The sequence below is a fragment of the Schistocerca gregaria genome, chromosome 11 (assembly GCF_023897955.1).
Source record: "Schistocerca gregaria isolate iqSchGreg1 chromosome 11, iqSchGreg1.2, whole genome shotgun sequence".
Taxonomy (NCBI): domain Eukaryota; kingdom Metazoa; phylum Arthropoda; class Insecta; order Orthoptera; family Acrididae; genus Schistocerca; species Schistocerca gregaria.
In genome coordinates this window covers 78,892,554-78,907,811 of record NC_064930.1, presented here as the reverse complement: position 1 = coordinate 78,907,811, position 15,258 = coordinate 78,892,554, and the positions used below count along the sequence as shown (strand labels likewise).

At 41.5% G+C, this 15,258-nt stretch overlaps 1 protein-coding gene across 7 annotated transcripts in view; it reads left to right on the top strand.

Annotated features, from left to right (window-relative positions):
- Positions 1 to 15,258, top strand: part of LOC126295142 (sorting nexin-13-like) — a 324,588-nt gene that overhangs the window by 255,113 nt on the left and 54,217 nt on the right. For all 7 annotated transcript variants that reach the window (XM_049987428.1, XM_049987425.1, XM_049987427.1 and 4 more), the window contains 2 exons: positions 1,272 to 1,486; positions 13,562 to 13,674. In XM_049987428.1, coding sequence (XP_049843385.1) covers positions 1,272 to 1,486; positions 13,562 to 13,674 — 328 coding nt within the window. The remainder of the gene's footprint in view (positions 1 to 1,271; positions 1,487 to 13,561; positions 13,675 to 15,258) is intronic.

Here is a 15,258-nt window from a genome sequence, read left to right as displayed (position 1 = left end):
GACATTCAATTATTTTTGTTGATTGGTAGGTGATAAAGGAGTAGTTACCGTACGGTGAATGGCAGAATGAAAAAAAACGCTAGTTTATGAGCTTTTGGATGAGTTGAGTGAGCAGGGATGACATTATCTGAATACGTTTCCTTACGGAAGATATTGAAATTGAAGGAACTATTGTGTATAGAAATTGTTAAGTTGAGGAAGTTAAGTTCACTTTTTTCATTCTGAAGTTCTTTTGTGAAGGAAATCTTTTCATATAAACCATTGAAAATGTTGAAGAGAAGCTCTAACTCATGATCAGTACCATCAAAAGCAATGACAATGTTGTCAACATAACATGCATAATAGCGGATTTTGTGGCATAATTCTGAACTTGAATTGAAGAATGTTATTTCCAGGGTGTTGATAAAAACATCTGCCAAAATACTGGCGAGGGGGCTACCCAATCCTAAACCATCTGGTTGCACGTACATTTTCCCATTGAACGTGAAATAAGTGTCTTTTAAAACGACCTTAAGCAAAACAATCGGTTCCGAAATCTGAATTTCACTTAGTTTTTTATGTTTTAGAAGATTCTTTTTTACAAGGGCTATGGTTTCATCGACCGGGACATTTGTATAAAGACTGATGATGTCAAAGGAAATCAGTCTAGTGTCACGTGTACATCTTACAGTTTGAATTTTGTTGATTAATTCCTTGCTATTTTTAACAGAAAAATTATTTTCAAATATGAAAGCATCTTTAATTTTAAAATGGAGGCGCCTAGCGAGTGTGTGATGTGGACTACCTATTCCTTTCACTACAGGGTGAATTGGGTGATTTTGTTTGTGCAGTTTAAACTGACTTCTGAGCACGGGTGGTTTCGGGGTCATATTGATAAGCCCTTTCTTTTGGAAGTTATTGAACAAGCTGACAGAACTAGCTAAAGTACGCCGGATTTCATTTTGCAATTCCGCGGTCGGATTTATGGTAACCTCAGTGATGTCATTTTCCTCAAAAAACTTTACAGTCTTTTCTATATATTCATTTTTAGCAGCCATCTCTTTGGCGATTTTATCAAGAAAGTGAAGTTAACACCAGAAGAGGCACCAACGTTAGCACTGAATAGGGGATCGTGGAGGAATTTTATAAGAGGGCTATGCTCCAGACTGAATGCTGAAAGGCATAATCAGTCTTAAATGATGATGATGATGATGATGATGATGATGATGATGATGATGAGTGAAGCGACATTTAGAAATAATGACGGTGCGAACGGTTCGCGTGTCCCGCAGACGGCGGACAACATCCCGCTGCGCATCATGCTGCTGCTGATGGACGAGGTGTTCGACCTGAAGCAGCGCAACCAGTGGCTGCGGCGGCGCATCGTGACGCTGCTGCGGCAGATCATCCGGACCATGTTCGGCGACATCGTCAACCGCCGCATCCTCGACTACGTGCTGCTCATGACCAGCCCGGACCAGGTGGCGGACTACCTGCGCGCCTTCAAGTGAGTGGGCAGTACTTTCCCTCTGTGAGCTGGCTTTTTATTTTGAACTAAACACTTCGTCTCATTACCCGGCAATTGTGTAATTTTGCTCCCTCGGTCACTATCGAGGTCTGTCACGGTAAAAATTATTTTGCCAGTTTAATATTTTATTTTAGCCATTGCAAATAGTCAGTGAAAGTCTGTGAGTGTAAAAACAGCAGTTTTGTTTGTGTAGAACGTACTCGGTCTACACCGATCTGGGTAAAATGTGGAGCTGTCGACAAAATTGTCAGTAGTGTGTGTCGGGAATGACTGAGTGTTGTGGCTAATGTCGTGTTAACCATTTGTAGTAGTACCTGGAGGTGAGCCCTCTACGCTGTTGACGAGACACAGTGAGATGTGCCGAGTTGATGTGGACGTAACCTATGCCGAATGGTGACATATGCCGACCACCGCGAGCTGCCCGTGTGTTGTAAATGGTCACCACAAAAGCAGCTACAACATTCAGTTGTTACTGATTAAGACAACTGAGCATTACAAGTAATAAAATGTTCTGGGCTATAGTGCCGTGGCCGAATGAATTTCCCGCTAAAACCCGACGTTTCGTCCCCGTCTGTGGAGGACATTTTTGAGGGAGATTCTAGATTCTTTGAGTGTCCGGTTCGCACCTGTGGCTTGCTAGTGACTGCAAAAAAATTCTGTTTGGATCTGCCTCCTTGCAGTGGCGTGACGTCACACGTTTTGAATACCCGAAAGCAACTGGCCGTTGGTGACTATTCTCTTCTGCTGTTGCTGTTACCCCATGGAAGAAGACTGGTACACGTCTTCCCCAGCACCTGAACCCAGATATCATTTAATTTCACGACCTCCTCCTTCCTAATGAAATTTCTGGTGTGTTTTACAATCTCTATGGTCTCTCTGTATAACCTTTTGTGGTATTCACTTGTAGCTGCAAGTACTTGAGTCGTATCAAAATAAATGTGGTCGTCTCACGACCGCAAAACGTGTTCCAAAACTGCTGATCTGTCTATCTCTCCTCTTGTGCAGTTGCCCCTATGCTCTTCTAGTTGCTTTTTTGAACATTGCGTTTGTAATACCTTCATATCCCTCCCCACAACTACCCGGAATCCTATATAAATTCTTGCTTTATCCAGTGGTTTGTGAGCATTCTTGGCTGATTTTTGATGCTCCTGTATCTTCTGGTTGGGTTTGTAGATCACCACAATGTTCAGTTTTTTCAAAAATTTTCCTATGTGATCAGTAAACATCCTTTCGGATTCACAAGTGCCTGTGCACCGCTGTGATGATCGAGTATTCTGTCAAAAGCTCAAAGTTATATCTGGGTTTGATGTGATGAGTAAACCAAAAGTGTTATAGTTGTGGACATTGATGCAAGAAATTTTGATCTTCACAGTTTTGTTCATTGACAAAATAACATATGCACCTGCCACTCAGGATTTTCCTTTATTTATTTCCTTCACTATGCATTTTGGGAATTAATTCCCGTTATCAAGTGTGAACTTAATGTATTATATCAATATTGATCAGCCAGAAAATCATGAGCAACTGCGTAGTAACCAAGTGTCACTTTGGCATGGATAAGAGTAGGGATGGATTGTGGCATGGAAGCAATGAAGTCTTCCTAGTTTGCTGGAGGTAGCTGATTACCATAAATTCTGGGGAGAGGGCCGATGAGCTCGGATATCACGTTCAATCACAAATCTGATGAGTTCGATCGGATTCATATCAGGTGAGTTGGGGTGGACCTCACCACTGTGTTCCTCGAACTACTCCATCATGCCTCTGGCCATGTGACATGGCGCATTATCTTGCTGAAAAATGCCACTGCTGTCAGGAAACATTTTCATTGAGTGGTGTATGTGGTCTCCAGCCAGTGTTGATACTTCTTGGCCATCATAGTATCTTGCGCAAGCTCTGCTGGACCCACGGATGCTCGCGTGAATGTGCCCCTGAGTATAACGGAGGCACCACCAATTTGCCTCTGTCTCGCAGTACCGGTGTTGAGGTGTTGTTCCTGTGGAAGGTAACAGATTTGCGCCCTCCCATCAGCACAATCAGGAAGTTTGTGGGATTCATCACACCGTGTAATTCTCTGCCACTGCACCAACATCCAGTGCCGACAGTCACATGCACACTTCACTCGTAGTTGCCAGTGTTGTCACGTTAACATTGGCACATCCACGGGTCGTCGGCTACCGAGGCGCATCATTAGGAGTGTGTTCAGTGCACTGTGTGTTCAGTGCACTGTGTGTTCAGTGCACTGTGTGTTCAGTGCACTGTGTGTTCAGTGCACTGTGTGTTCAGTGCACTGTGTGTTCAGTGCACTGTGTGTTCAGTGCACTGTGTGTTCAGTGCACTGTGTGTTCAGTGCACTGTGTGTTCAGTGCACTGTGTGTTCAGTGCACTGTGTGTTCAGTGCACTGTGTGTTCAGTGCACTGTGTGTTCAGTGCACTGTGTGTTCAGTGCACTGTGTGTTCAGTGCACTGTGTGTTCAGTGCACTGTGTGTTCAGACACACTTGTACTCCGCACCTTGGTTTTGCCATGTGTCGAAAACACCACAGGACTCATCGAAGACCTGAAAAGTCGTACCATTTCTGAAATGCTCATCCCGAACCTTCTGAATCATAGTAGTGTGTCCTCGCTCAAAAGTCAGATAGATTGCACGCATTCTCCACGGACAGCATGCTCTCTGATAGTACATGCCAAGTGATGCTGCTATCACTTGGACGCGTTTGTATCAATAGTAAGTCAGTGGTCAAATTTTTCCAATGTGGGATTCATACACTGCCTGAAAGATGGGAGAAAGTGGTGGCCAGTGATGGAAAACACATGTGTAACCAATTTGTTTAATTAAAGCCTCAAATGTTGGGGAAAAAATGGCGGAAACAAAATAGTACACCTTGTAGGATAATATAAAAATGAAACAGAGACTATATATACTAAACTGCACAAACATGTTATGTAGAAGGTAGTAAATTACAAACATGGTGAAAATAATACATCATTTACATTTTTCTTCGGCACGTCAGATTTCAAAATCCTTGATCATGCATAAATGTCATCATCAAAAATAAGGCTTTTCACTTATTATATTCATATTATTTAGCAGTGCATCATATTATTCTATAATGACATCTTACGCTTTTATCAGAAGCATTTTAATTACTTGGGAATTTATTATTATGTATACATATATTTTTATGTATCTACATTCCCTATATTAGGGATCGGCAAGAAAAAAATGCACTGTATTTACGAGAATTGTCTCGTGGTGTATTGTCCAGTTTAGTTTTGCTGCACAGTTGACAGTACCATGGGTGAGTATTTTGCCCCATTTATGTTTTTTCATAAGTTGCAATGTACACATAAAGTAATGTGCCAGCATTCTGCTGCCATAATCTGTACAGATACCCAAGATAACATGAGACCTTTTGAACAGATAACGTGTGTTTTTATGCAACTCTGTTATAAATAAATTTTTCCTATTCAGTCCCCTCACATCTCACATAATCACCTAGAAACCTGTATGTTCTCAACGGACATAAAAAGATTTTAAGATACGAAGCTCACAATGTCACTACTGGAATGTACTCTCTGATTATCACACGGACCTGTGAATGAATTTTCGCAAAAACAGCCTCTGTTCACATGTAAATGGCGAATCAGGGCATTGATTTTTAGCACTTTATGTGAAGGATATTAACATTGGTAACATTTCGCATAATTTACATCATTTCACAATATACTGCAGTACACACTCATTTGATGTTACTGTATTTCTACACTGGAAGACTTATTCTTGATGATGACGTGTATACGTGTTGGAGAATTCCAATGTGTTGACGTGCTGAAGCAAAATGTAAGTGATATATTATTTTCACAATTTTTTTTAATGTACTAGAGTCTTTACAACATACTTGTGCAGTTTTAGTTTTATGTATACACTCTGTGCTTGATTTTTGTATTCTTTTAGCTTCTGTCGTACCACTTGAAAATTGATCTAATGCTGAAATTGCAGTTCTGAAATAAAGAATTTCTACAGTCAATAGTGAATATGACTTCCTTTAAGAAAAGGAAAGGGCATTTATCTCATTTAGGCATCACTTTTACCCTGTATAACACTCATATTCTCTATTACTTCACAGCTCAGGAACAGCTTTGTGTCGACTGATGAAATTCAAAGTGTGCCTCACCATTTTTGAAGTGCTGGCTCATGCAGAATTACTATGAGCTCTATTGTTTATCATCTAATACAGCAAAGGAGCAGTACTTTGATTTTTTACAGTGACAGCTTTCAGTTTTAGAATCCAGCTTATATTCTTGTTTTATTTTTGGATTTCCTTTAACTGAAGCTTTGCACAATGACATCAATTTTGGCCGGCATCCCGAGTCCAGAAAATAAGTGCTCCCACTACACTATTCTGTCATTGCCTCTGCTGTCTCATGAGTTGTGATGAATGTGCAAAATAACATCTATTTTTTTCTCTTGGCAAAGCTGCACAATTAATGTATTAGGTTGGCACGTAAGTTTGTAGCTTTTTTGTTTTCTGTGTTGGTATTCCAGTTGCTGTGGCTTTATTTATCGACTGTAATGTTTTATAACGGGTGTTCAAAAAGAAACGAGCTGGAGGCATAATTATAGAAACCAGTACCTGTATGTTAGAAGTACTGACCCTGGCTGTTGAGACACTTGTCCCACTGTGACTGTGAATGGCCGTCTCGTAAAATTCCCAGGGCTGCGGTGTTAACCCATTCCTCACTTACAGCTGGACATCGTCATCCGAGGTGGATCGTTTGCCCCTCAGAACCTTTTTAAGGGGACCAAAAATGGAGTAATCACAGGCAGAGAGGTCCAGACTGTATGGAGGATGGCTGAGAACCTCCTATTTGAAATTCTGCACTGTTGTGGAGCAGAATGACTTCACAGGTGAGAGTGCCTGGTCGTTTTGATTTGATTTCTCGGTGAAGGGTAGTCGAGGTTTGTGAGTAACGCTTGGCATTCACTGTTGTCCTGTGCTGCAGTGAGTGACTCAGTCAAAGAAGAATGTCAGCAGAACCTTTCCTGCACTCAGGTGGATAGTCTTGGCTTTTTTTGTGGTGGTGACCCTGGATGGTTCCACTGGAGACTTTGTCATTTTGATTCTGGTTCGAAGTAATGACACCGTGACTCATCTCCAGCCACCACCGGTGCCAGGAACACATTCCCTTCCTGAGCATAACGCTACAGAGGAGCAAGACAGTGGGCCATTCGACATGCTTCCTGGTGTGGTTGAAGACTGTGGGGCGCCCATCGGGCACACACTTTGCGCACGTGCAGTCGTTCCTTCACGATAGTGTGAACACTTCCGACACTCAATCCGAACACGGCAGCTACAGCTTTGATTGTCACTCGGCGGTGCTGGGTAATGAGTGCATCCACCAGCTGGACAATGTCATTGGTAATGCAGTGTGGTGCTCCAGACCGTGCATCATCAGATAGATATACCCGCCCTTCCCTGAAGTGCTTGTGACACACCTTGAACCCTCGCAAGGGGCAATAAGTGTTCGCTGTACACTTTTGACATTCATCGATGAATGTCCATTCTTGCTACTCCTTCCACGGTCAGGAAACGGACAACGCGTTTTTGCTCTTCTTTTGATGCTTCCTTGTCACTGTTTGAAATGTGACTGGCTGCGTTGGACGATTGGTGTGTGCTGCTGCTAGCTCTGTATAGTCATGTGACGTGCATGTGTGCCCTGTAGTAGTGGGCTCTGAACTTCCACACTCTGGTCAGAACCACACCTCATTACACACACCACAGTATTACCCTACTGTCACTGGTTTGCGCATTCCATACTCTGGCTCGTTTCTTTTTGAATGCCCCTTATATTTGTAGGTCACTGTTGCAGTTTGAGTGTACATATTGTCTTTTTGTGATTTGAAGATAGTGAGTGGAGCTGTGGACGATAAAGAATGGAGTGCAAAGTGTAGAAATCAGAACATTTTGAGTATATTCTTGTGTTAGAGTTCGATAGAGGGTGACAGCAGTGGAGGCAGCCAGAAATATTTGCACCATATACACGAATAATGCCATTGGACAGAACGTGGAAAGAAAATGGTTTTCTCACTGTAAGGAAGATCGTTTTGACATTAGTGACTCTCCTTGTTCACGTAGACATTTGGGGTTTAATGATGATCATTTAAACACATTAATGCACAATGGTCCATGTCAGTGTACTTGAGAACTGGCAAATGTGACGAACTGTGATCATTCCACCATTGTGTGACATTTGTATGCAATGATAAAGGTTCAAAAATTGTGTGTTTGGGTACTGCACACTCTTAAGCCAGAATCATAAAAATCAGCAGGTAGCCGTAAGTGCATCTCTGCTTGATTGTCATCAGTTGGCCCATGAACAACGATGACCATTCTCATCATGAAGAGAAAGACATATTTATGCTAACAAAAATGGTTCAAATGACTCTGACCACTATGGGAATTAACTACTGTGGTCATCAGTCCCCTAGAACTTAGAACTACTTAAACCTAACTAACCTAAGGACATCACACAAATCCATGCCCGAGGCAGGATTCGAACCTACGACCGTAGCGGTCGCGCGGTTCCAGACTGTAGCACCTAGAACTGCTCGGCCACCCCGGCTGGCTTTATGCTAACATAATGAAAAGAAAGGAATAGTCATGCCCAGACAGAGCAGCAATTCCCCATACAAAGACCGATGTGCATCCACAAAAGATAATGGTGTGCTTCTGGTGTAAGAGTGATGATGTACTATGAATTGCTTCCGCAAAGTGTAACAATCACTGCTGACACTTTTTGCTAACAGCTGAGATGTCTTGCAGGCACAAACCAAGAACAATGACTGCGGAGACTATGTGAAGTGATGCTACTCCACAATAATGGCTGCACACACTCTACTAGACTGACACCAACATAACTCCTATATAGTGTTTTTAAGTCATTTCGCACCTACCTTATTCACTTGATGTTGCACCCTCTGTTTTTCGCCTTATCCGCTCTCTGTTGAACAACCGTCATTTTCAACTGAAAATGTACTCCAAATGTGACTCTGTGTGTTCTTCACCTCGGAGCAAAGTGATTTCTACAATCTCTGAATTGAAAAGTTACCACAACATTGGCAAACTGTTGTATATAGAGGAGGAGAGAACATATTGTTGTTGACTAGATTCTCTGTTATATGTATCTGTTGTGTTATTAAACGCTACAGCGGATGCACCAACCCAATATATTATTTAAATAATGGTTTCATGAAACTTCCAAAAGCTGCTTAATGCATATTCATTTACTGATAACCAGTTTCAGTCGGGGGACTATGTCCAAATTGTGGAGACTATTACATCAGGTTAAAGGAAGTTTCCGTGGCATCAAGTACATAATTGTTGTAAGTTACGGTATCTGTCGTTTATACATGTGACCATTGTGTTCTACTTTTTTTTATTAGTCACTAACTGCTCAAATTGACAGTCCTGTGCAGTATTCAGCCTAATGTCTCACAAATCTTGCAAACTCAGGTTTATGTTATGAATTTGCTGAGACAGTAATGTAAATAGTGCAAAAATAATGTCAGTTTGTGCACTTAGCAACAAATAGAAAAAAAGGATGTGTAAGATAGTGATTGCACGTATAAGTGGTGGTTGTGGTGGTGGTGGTGGTGGTGGTGGTGGTGGTGGTGGTGGTGATTGGATTCTGGGGCACTCAACTGCACAGTCATCAGCGTCCGTACAATGTCGCAATTTTTATGCAGTCCAATTTTTACTCAGTTCAATCTAGCCACTGTCACAGGTGGTGGTGGTGGTGGTGGTGGTGGTGGTGAATTGATGAGCACAACACAAGCGCCCAGTCCCCGAGCAGAGAAAATCCCCAACCTGGCTGGGAATTGAAGCCGGGACTCTGTGATCCAGAGGTAGCAATGCTAGGCACTAGACCACGAGCTGTGAACATGTATAAGTGATGGGCTGCAAATTGAAAGGTGCCTGTTGTTGGATCTTTCATTTTCTCTCCACTTATTTTATCTTTTTCAAGATCTATAATGTTTATTTTAAAACTATCTCTGAGATATTAAGTCAGCCAGCTTCAATACTTCCTCGTTCTGAGATGTTCATAAATTCTGTGCACAACCACTTTATTCGAAAGCTTCTATTTAGTAAGCCATTTGCTTTAAGCCAGCCACATGTCCTGACAGTAGAGTATCCATTTGCTTCTTGTTTAAAAAGGAAGCTAGCCACTATAGTGACATTGCTTTTACTGTAGAGATGCACACAATTTCTTGGAAGAATCTTCTGTTTTGATAAAAAGTTGTCTTCAGGTAACTTGTTAGATGGTTCAGATTACTGATACAACAGTTACAAATCATTTTATTGTGCTGAGTTGTGTGCTGCAGTTTCAGGTGATTTAGGACACGACTTTCTATCCTACGGTGAACAGGTGTTCACTTGTCTGTATTCATATTATATAAGCTAATTTCATTCTGTTTTGTACTCAATTCCTCCTCCGTAAGTTTGTGAGAAAGAGGAGATCCATATGCCAAATGATATCAGATTGTGATACCAACGATGAAAGTGTATTTCGCAAAGCTAAATAAAAACACAACCACTGTGCTTTAATTTGTGCTTATGTTTTTTGTGAACTTTTACGGCACATGTTGAACAGTCATGTCTAGCCAGATCATTCCATTGTTGATGATTTGCGTAAATATTGTGCGTATAGGGTGCCTCCATCTTGCTGATCTAAAGTTAGGCAAAAATGGACCAAACAAAGTGTTTTTGTGTAAGTCCTGTTCATGAAGCAGTATGATTAGAATAGATTTTGGAACACTATCTCTGCAAGGTAGTCAGTCTTTTCAGCTGTCAAGTAAGGCAAGTTGACAGAGATGGCTGGCGGTGGACATAAGTCTCTTGTATGGTAGCACCACGGAGTCATATTCATTTTACATGCAAGACAAGTGGAAGTGCTATGGGGTGGTTCTTATGTCAAAATCTTGGCTATTGCTTGTACTGTGAATATATGAGCACATACTTGGGGGGAAAGCCGCATTGCGCTGTGGATTGCCACAAGCGTGAAACTGTATTTGTGAGTATGGCGACAGTTCAATCCCAGGTCCGGCCATCCTGATTTAGGCTTTCCTTGATTTCCCTAAATCGCTTCAGGCAAATGCCGGGATGGCTCCTCTGACAGGCCACTGCCGACATTATTTGTACAGCTGATTTCTCTTGCTTGAAACATACAGTGGTCTTGCATTGTTGAACATACAAATTCCCACCTACGATTTCATATAGCATGTATGTGTACCATTTCCATGTCTGTTATGGGCTACCACCATCTGTTGTCATTATAATATTCCAGTAACAGTTTGCACAAGATGTATCAAAAAACAGAGGTTGACGAACACCATTTATATGTTTAAACAATATGTTTGTTTTAAATTACAGCTTATTGAATTGTATGATGCCATCTGGATCGCTGTTGGCCCTTGATATTGAATTGTTTTACAGTGTATTATGGCAGTTCCTTTGTTTGTCATAAAATTATCATATGTGCACTATTTAGGATTAGACCAAATACAATAAGTAGCAAAATCATTCAGTCTTGGAAACATTTCATCACTTGGAATTAGACATGCTTTTCTGCAAACATAATCATACTGTGAGCTGAATACTTAAGTGGTTGATGTAAAAAAGAATTTAATTATTTTAAATCGTGTAAAAATAAATAAATAAATAAATAAATAAAATAAAATTACCAGTTCCTTAATGCATAACGTTATTTTATCAAATTGTTCTTCAGGAATGATACCTTCTTCTTCATCTGATGAAGTATCTGGTATTCCTGCTAACTGTGATCTATTACATGCCCAAATACTGTGTGCACCACATTGTATTACATTGGCATCTGGTACATGTAACAGATACAACGCTATTCCGTCAGTGCCGTCGGTTTGCCAATTTGTAGGATGCGTGACATTATCACCGACACCACCACCACTACTATCAGAGCCATCCACTTAAAAAACAAAATGATCTTGAGAATTAGTCAAAATTCACCTGTTAGACTATGAAGGAAAAGTCATGCAGTAGAACCCATAAGAAAGATCACCTTACTCCTGCGACCATCTAGAGAGGAATGCTGACAGGAGGAAATGTCGCTTCTTCTGTTATATGCCTACCCAAATAGTAGCACAGGTGTGATGCCATTTGTAGTTTACTCACAAATGTCATTTACATGAGTGCCAATCAGCAGTCGCGGACCAGTAAGTAGCCAACGACCATGCCCACCGCCTCCATGCTGGTGTGACACCACACTGTTCCATACCGAAGGAGTGAGCAGAGCTTGCACAGAATGCAATTTCCATATTTATGGAGCCCCGAAGAAAGACATTTCTTCTTGCTAATTTGCTACGTGGGTACAATTCTGGTTATGTAGGCAACTGCAGACATTCTTCTGTAAAGCCACTGACCATCTTCTCACAGTGGGATAAACGTATTAACAGTTACGGTGGTTACTTTTGGAAGAATAATCAGCTTACATCTTTTTTCATCCTATACTGAGCCCTGCAAACCCTTTATTATCTGTTGTGCTCAATTATAAGGGGCATTCAAAAAGAAACAAGCCAGAGTCGGGAATGCACAAACCGGTGACAGGAGGGTAATGTCGTGGTGCATGTAACAAGGTGTAGTTCCGACCAGAGCGTGGAAGTTCACAGCCTGTTGCTGGAGGGCATACATGCACATCACATGACTTTATAGAGCTAGCAGCAGCACGCATCAATCGTCCAACACTGTCAGTCGCATTGCAAACATGGACATGGAGGGGTAAAAAGAAGAGCAAAGAGGTGTTTTTTTATTTTCTGACAGTGGAAGAAGTGGGAGGAATAGACATTGATTAACGAATGTCACAAGTGTACGGCGAACATTGCATGACCCTTGCAAGAGTCAAGGTATGGCAGAACAGCTTCAGGGAAGGGCAGGTGTCATTAGCCAATGATGCACGGTATGGAGCAAGGGAATGTGTTCCTGGCACGAGTGGTGGCAAGAGATGAGTCACGGTGTCATCACTTCGAACCAGAATCAAAATGATAAGTCTCCAGTGGAAGCATCCAGGGTCACCACCACCAAGGCCATCCACACAAGTGCAGGAAAGGGTATGCTGATGTTCTTCTTTGACCATGATGGCCCCCTTCTGATTCATTTCCTGGAGCATGGGACAACAGTGAATGCTCAGCATTACTCGCAAACCCTGACAAACTTTCACCAAGCGATGAAATCAAAACGGCCAGGTAATCTCACCCGTGGGACCTTTCTGCTCCATGACAATGCAAAGCCTCGTACAGCCAACACAGACACGGCACTCCTGCAAAAATTCAAATGGGAGGTTCTCGGCCACCCTCCATACATTCTGGACCTCTCTCCCTGTGATTACACCATTTTTTGTACCCTTAAAAAGGCTCTGAGGGCAAATGATTCACCTCGGACGATGACGTCCAGCTGTACGTGCGGAACTGGCTGACATCGCAGCCCCGGGAATTTTGAGAGACAGCCATTTACTGCCTTGTGTTGCAGTGGGACAATTGTCTCAACAGCCAGAGACAATACTTCTAACATACAGGTACTGGTTTCTGTAATTATGCCTCTGGCTTGTTTGTTTTTAAATGCCCCTTATATAAGAAAATGTGTGCTGTGTAGGTACTTTGGAAACATTTTTAGAAGCTAAAATTAGTATTATTAATTCTTTCATTGCTATTACATTTTATTTTGGGTGTCATTATAGTGTCCTGTCTTTCATGCAGCTATCTCTGAGTGTGACTGATACTTAATTGCAGACCTTTCAAATGACAAATATGTACTTGCCACAGAGGAGCTTTCCCGTAACCTGACGTAATGATATGGTCACTCGGACAAAACGGGTTGTCAATAACCAAATAAGTATTACAGCAGGTGTCGGAGGAGGTTTCACAATATTGTTTTTTAAATGCCCATTTGTATACACAGTTGTGTTTATGTATGGAAATGTTCAGTATATCAGTGCAGTATCTCACGACCTGTTGCCCGTGTCGCAGGCAGGCGCTGTGGCCCAACGGGGCACGGGCGGAAGGGCGGCCGCCGCGCGATGAGGCGACGCGCAGCCGCACTCGCGTGGCCGCCAAGGTGGCGCTGCTGTCCAGCCTGTCGGGTGAGTTGCAATCACCCCTGTGGCCAGTGCTAGCGAGAGCGGCCAGCTGGGCGAGTTCACATTCGTGGCCTCTGTTCAGATTTCCTTCGTAAATTGTGCGAGTAGTTCAGTTTACTAGCAGACATCTGATTAGTTGACTTGCAATTAGCATCAATATCCTTTCATAGTGTATCCAGTTAATGGCACTGTGGTACTGATTTATTGCAGTATGTAATAACACACAATTTTCAGGTGACCTTTTCAGTTGACACGTAAAAACGCTATCTACAAGCAGCACTTAAATGAAACATAAACGTAAATTTAGACAACGTTGTCTATGGAGAGCATTGACCTGATGCTATAATTAGTTTAAAATGGGCATTGAGACCACTGTAATATATGTGTATTTACTGGTTTCGGTTTATATTAAACCCCTCTTCAGAATTTTTGGCCCCCCTATGTCTTGTGCTGGTAGCTCCTCAGTTTTCCTTGTGATGCCACTGAGAAAACTGAGGAGCCGTCAACACCAGCCGTAGGTGGCCAAAAATTCTGAAGATGGCCTTAACATCAACCAAACCGGTAAATAGAGAAATATTATTGCGATCTCACCTGTTCATTTAAACTGCATCATAAATGGGTAAAACAGGCTTTAAAAAATATTATATAAACAAATTGTGTGCTATACTCACTGGGGCAATTAGATCCTGTACTCTTCATTCTTCATCAAGGTGTTACGTGACTGTCATTTGTTTTGAGTACACAGTGGTAGTACAGTCCTACACTAGTTGTTATTTCTCAAGTGAATGAAATGTGTATAATTTGTTAGTCTTACAGTGAAAACGAAAGCAGTTCTGTGCACAACACAGCGTTGTGACAATCACAAATAGACAACTTTAAATGAAAAGGTTATACAGAAGAGATGTGATAAAAAAGTAACAGGAGTTTTGCTGGCTTTGTACGTCAGATTTCCATTTTTTAATCTTGTTGGTACACGTGTTTCTGATGTATGTGTGCATTTTCAACTGTTTTGAATATGTAGTATAGTGTTGATAGTTGAAAAGATTGTGTGTGTTTTTGAGTTGTCGGTGAATTTTTATTTTCAAAAATGATAGAGGCAAGAATTGGCATTAAATTATTCTTAAATGGAATATAGTGCATTAATGCATTTGAAATGAAATGTTTACTGTGGCTTTTCGCAAATCTACTATGAGTAATATGAGAGCTAACAAGTGACTTAAACATTTCAAGGAGGGTTGAGAGGATGTTGAAGGTGACAGGCATCCTAGATGCCCTAGCACATCAGTTACTGATGACAGTGTGGAAGAAATGAAGAAAATGGTTTTCGAAATTTGCTGAATCACCATCAGAGATGTTGGTGGTGATGTCGGCATATATTTTGGCTCAAGCCAAGCAATATTTTTTCAAATGTTTTGGGCATGGAATGTGGAGCAGCAAAGTTTGTTCTGAAATTGTTGAATTTTGACCAAAAATGTCGAGAAATCGCTTAGGAACTGCGGAATGAAGTCACCAGTGATTGAAAACTTCTGAAAGAGACTATAATAGGTCGCAAAATTAAATGTTTGGGTGCAACGTCAAAACCAAGGC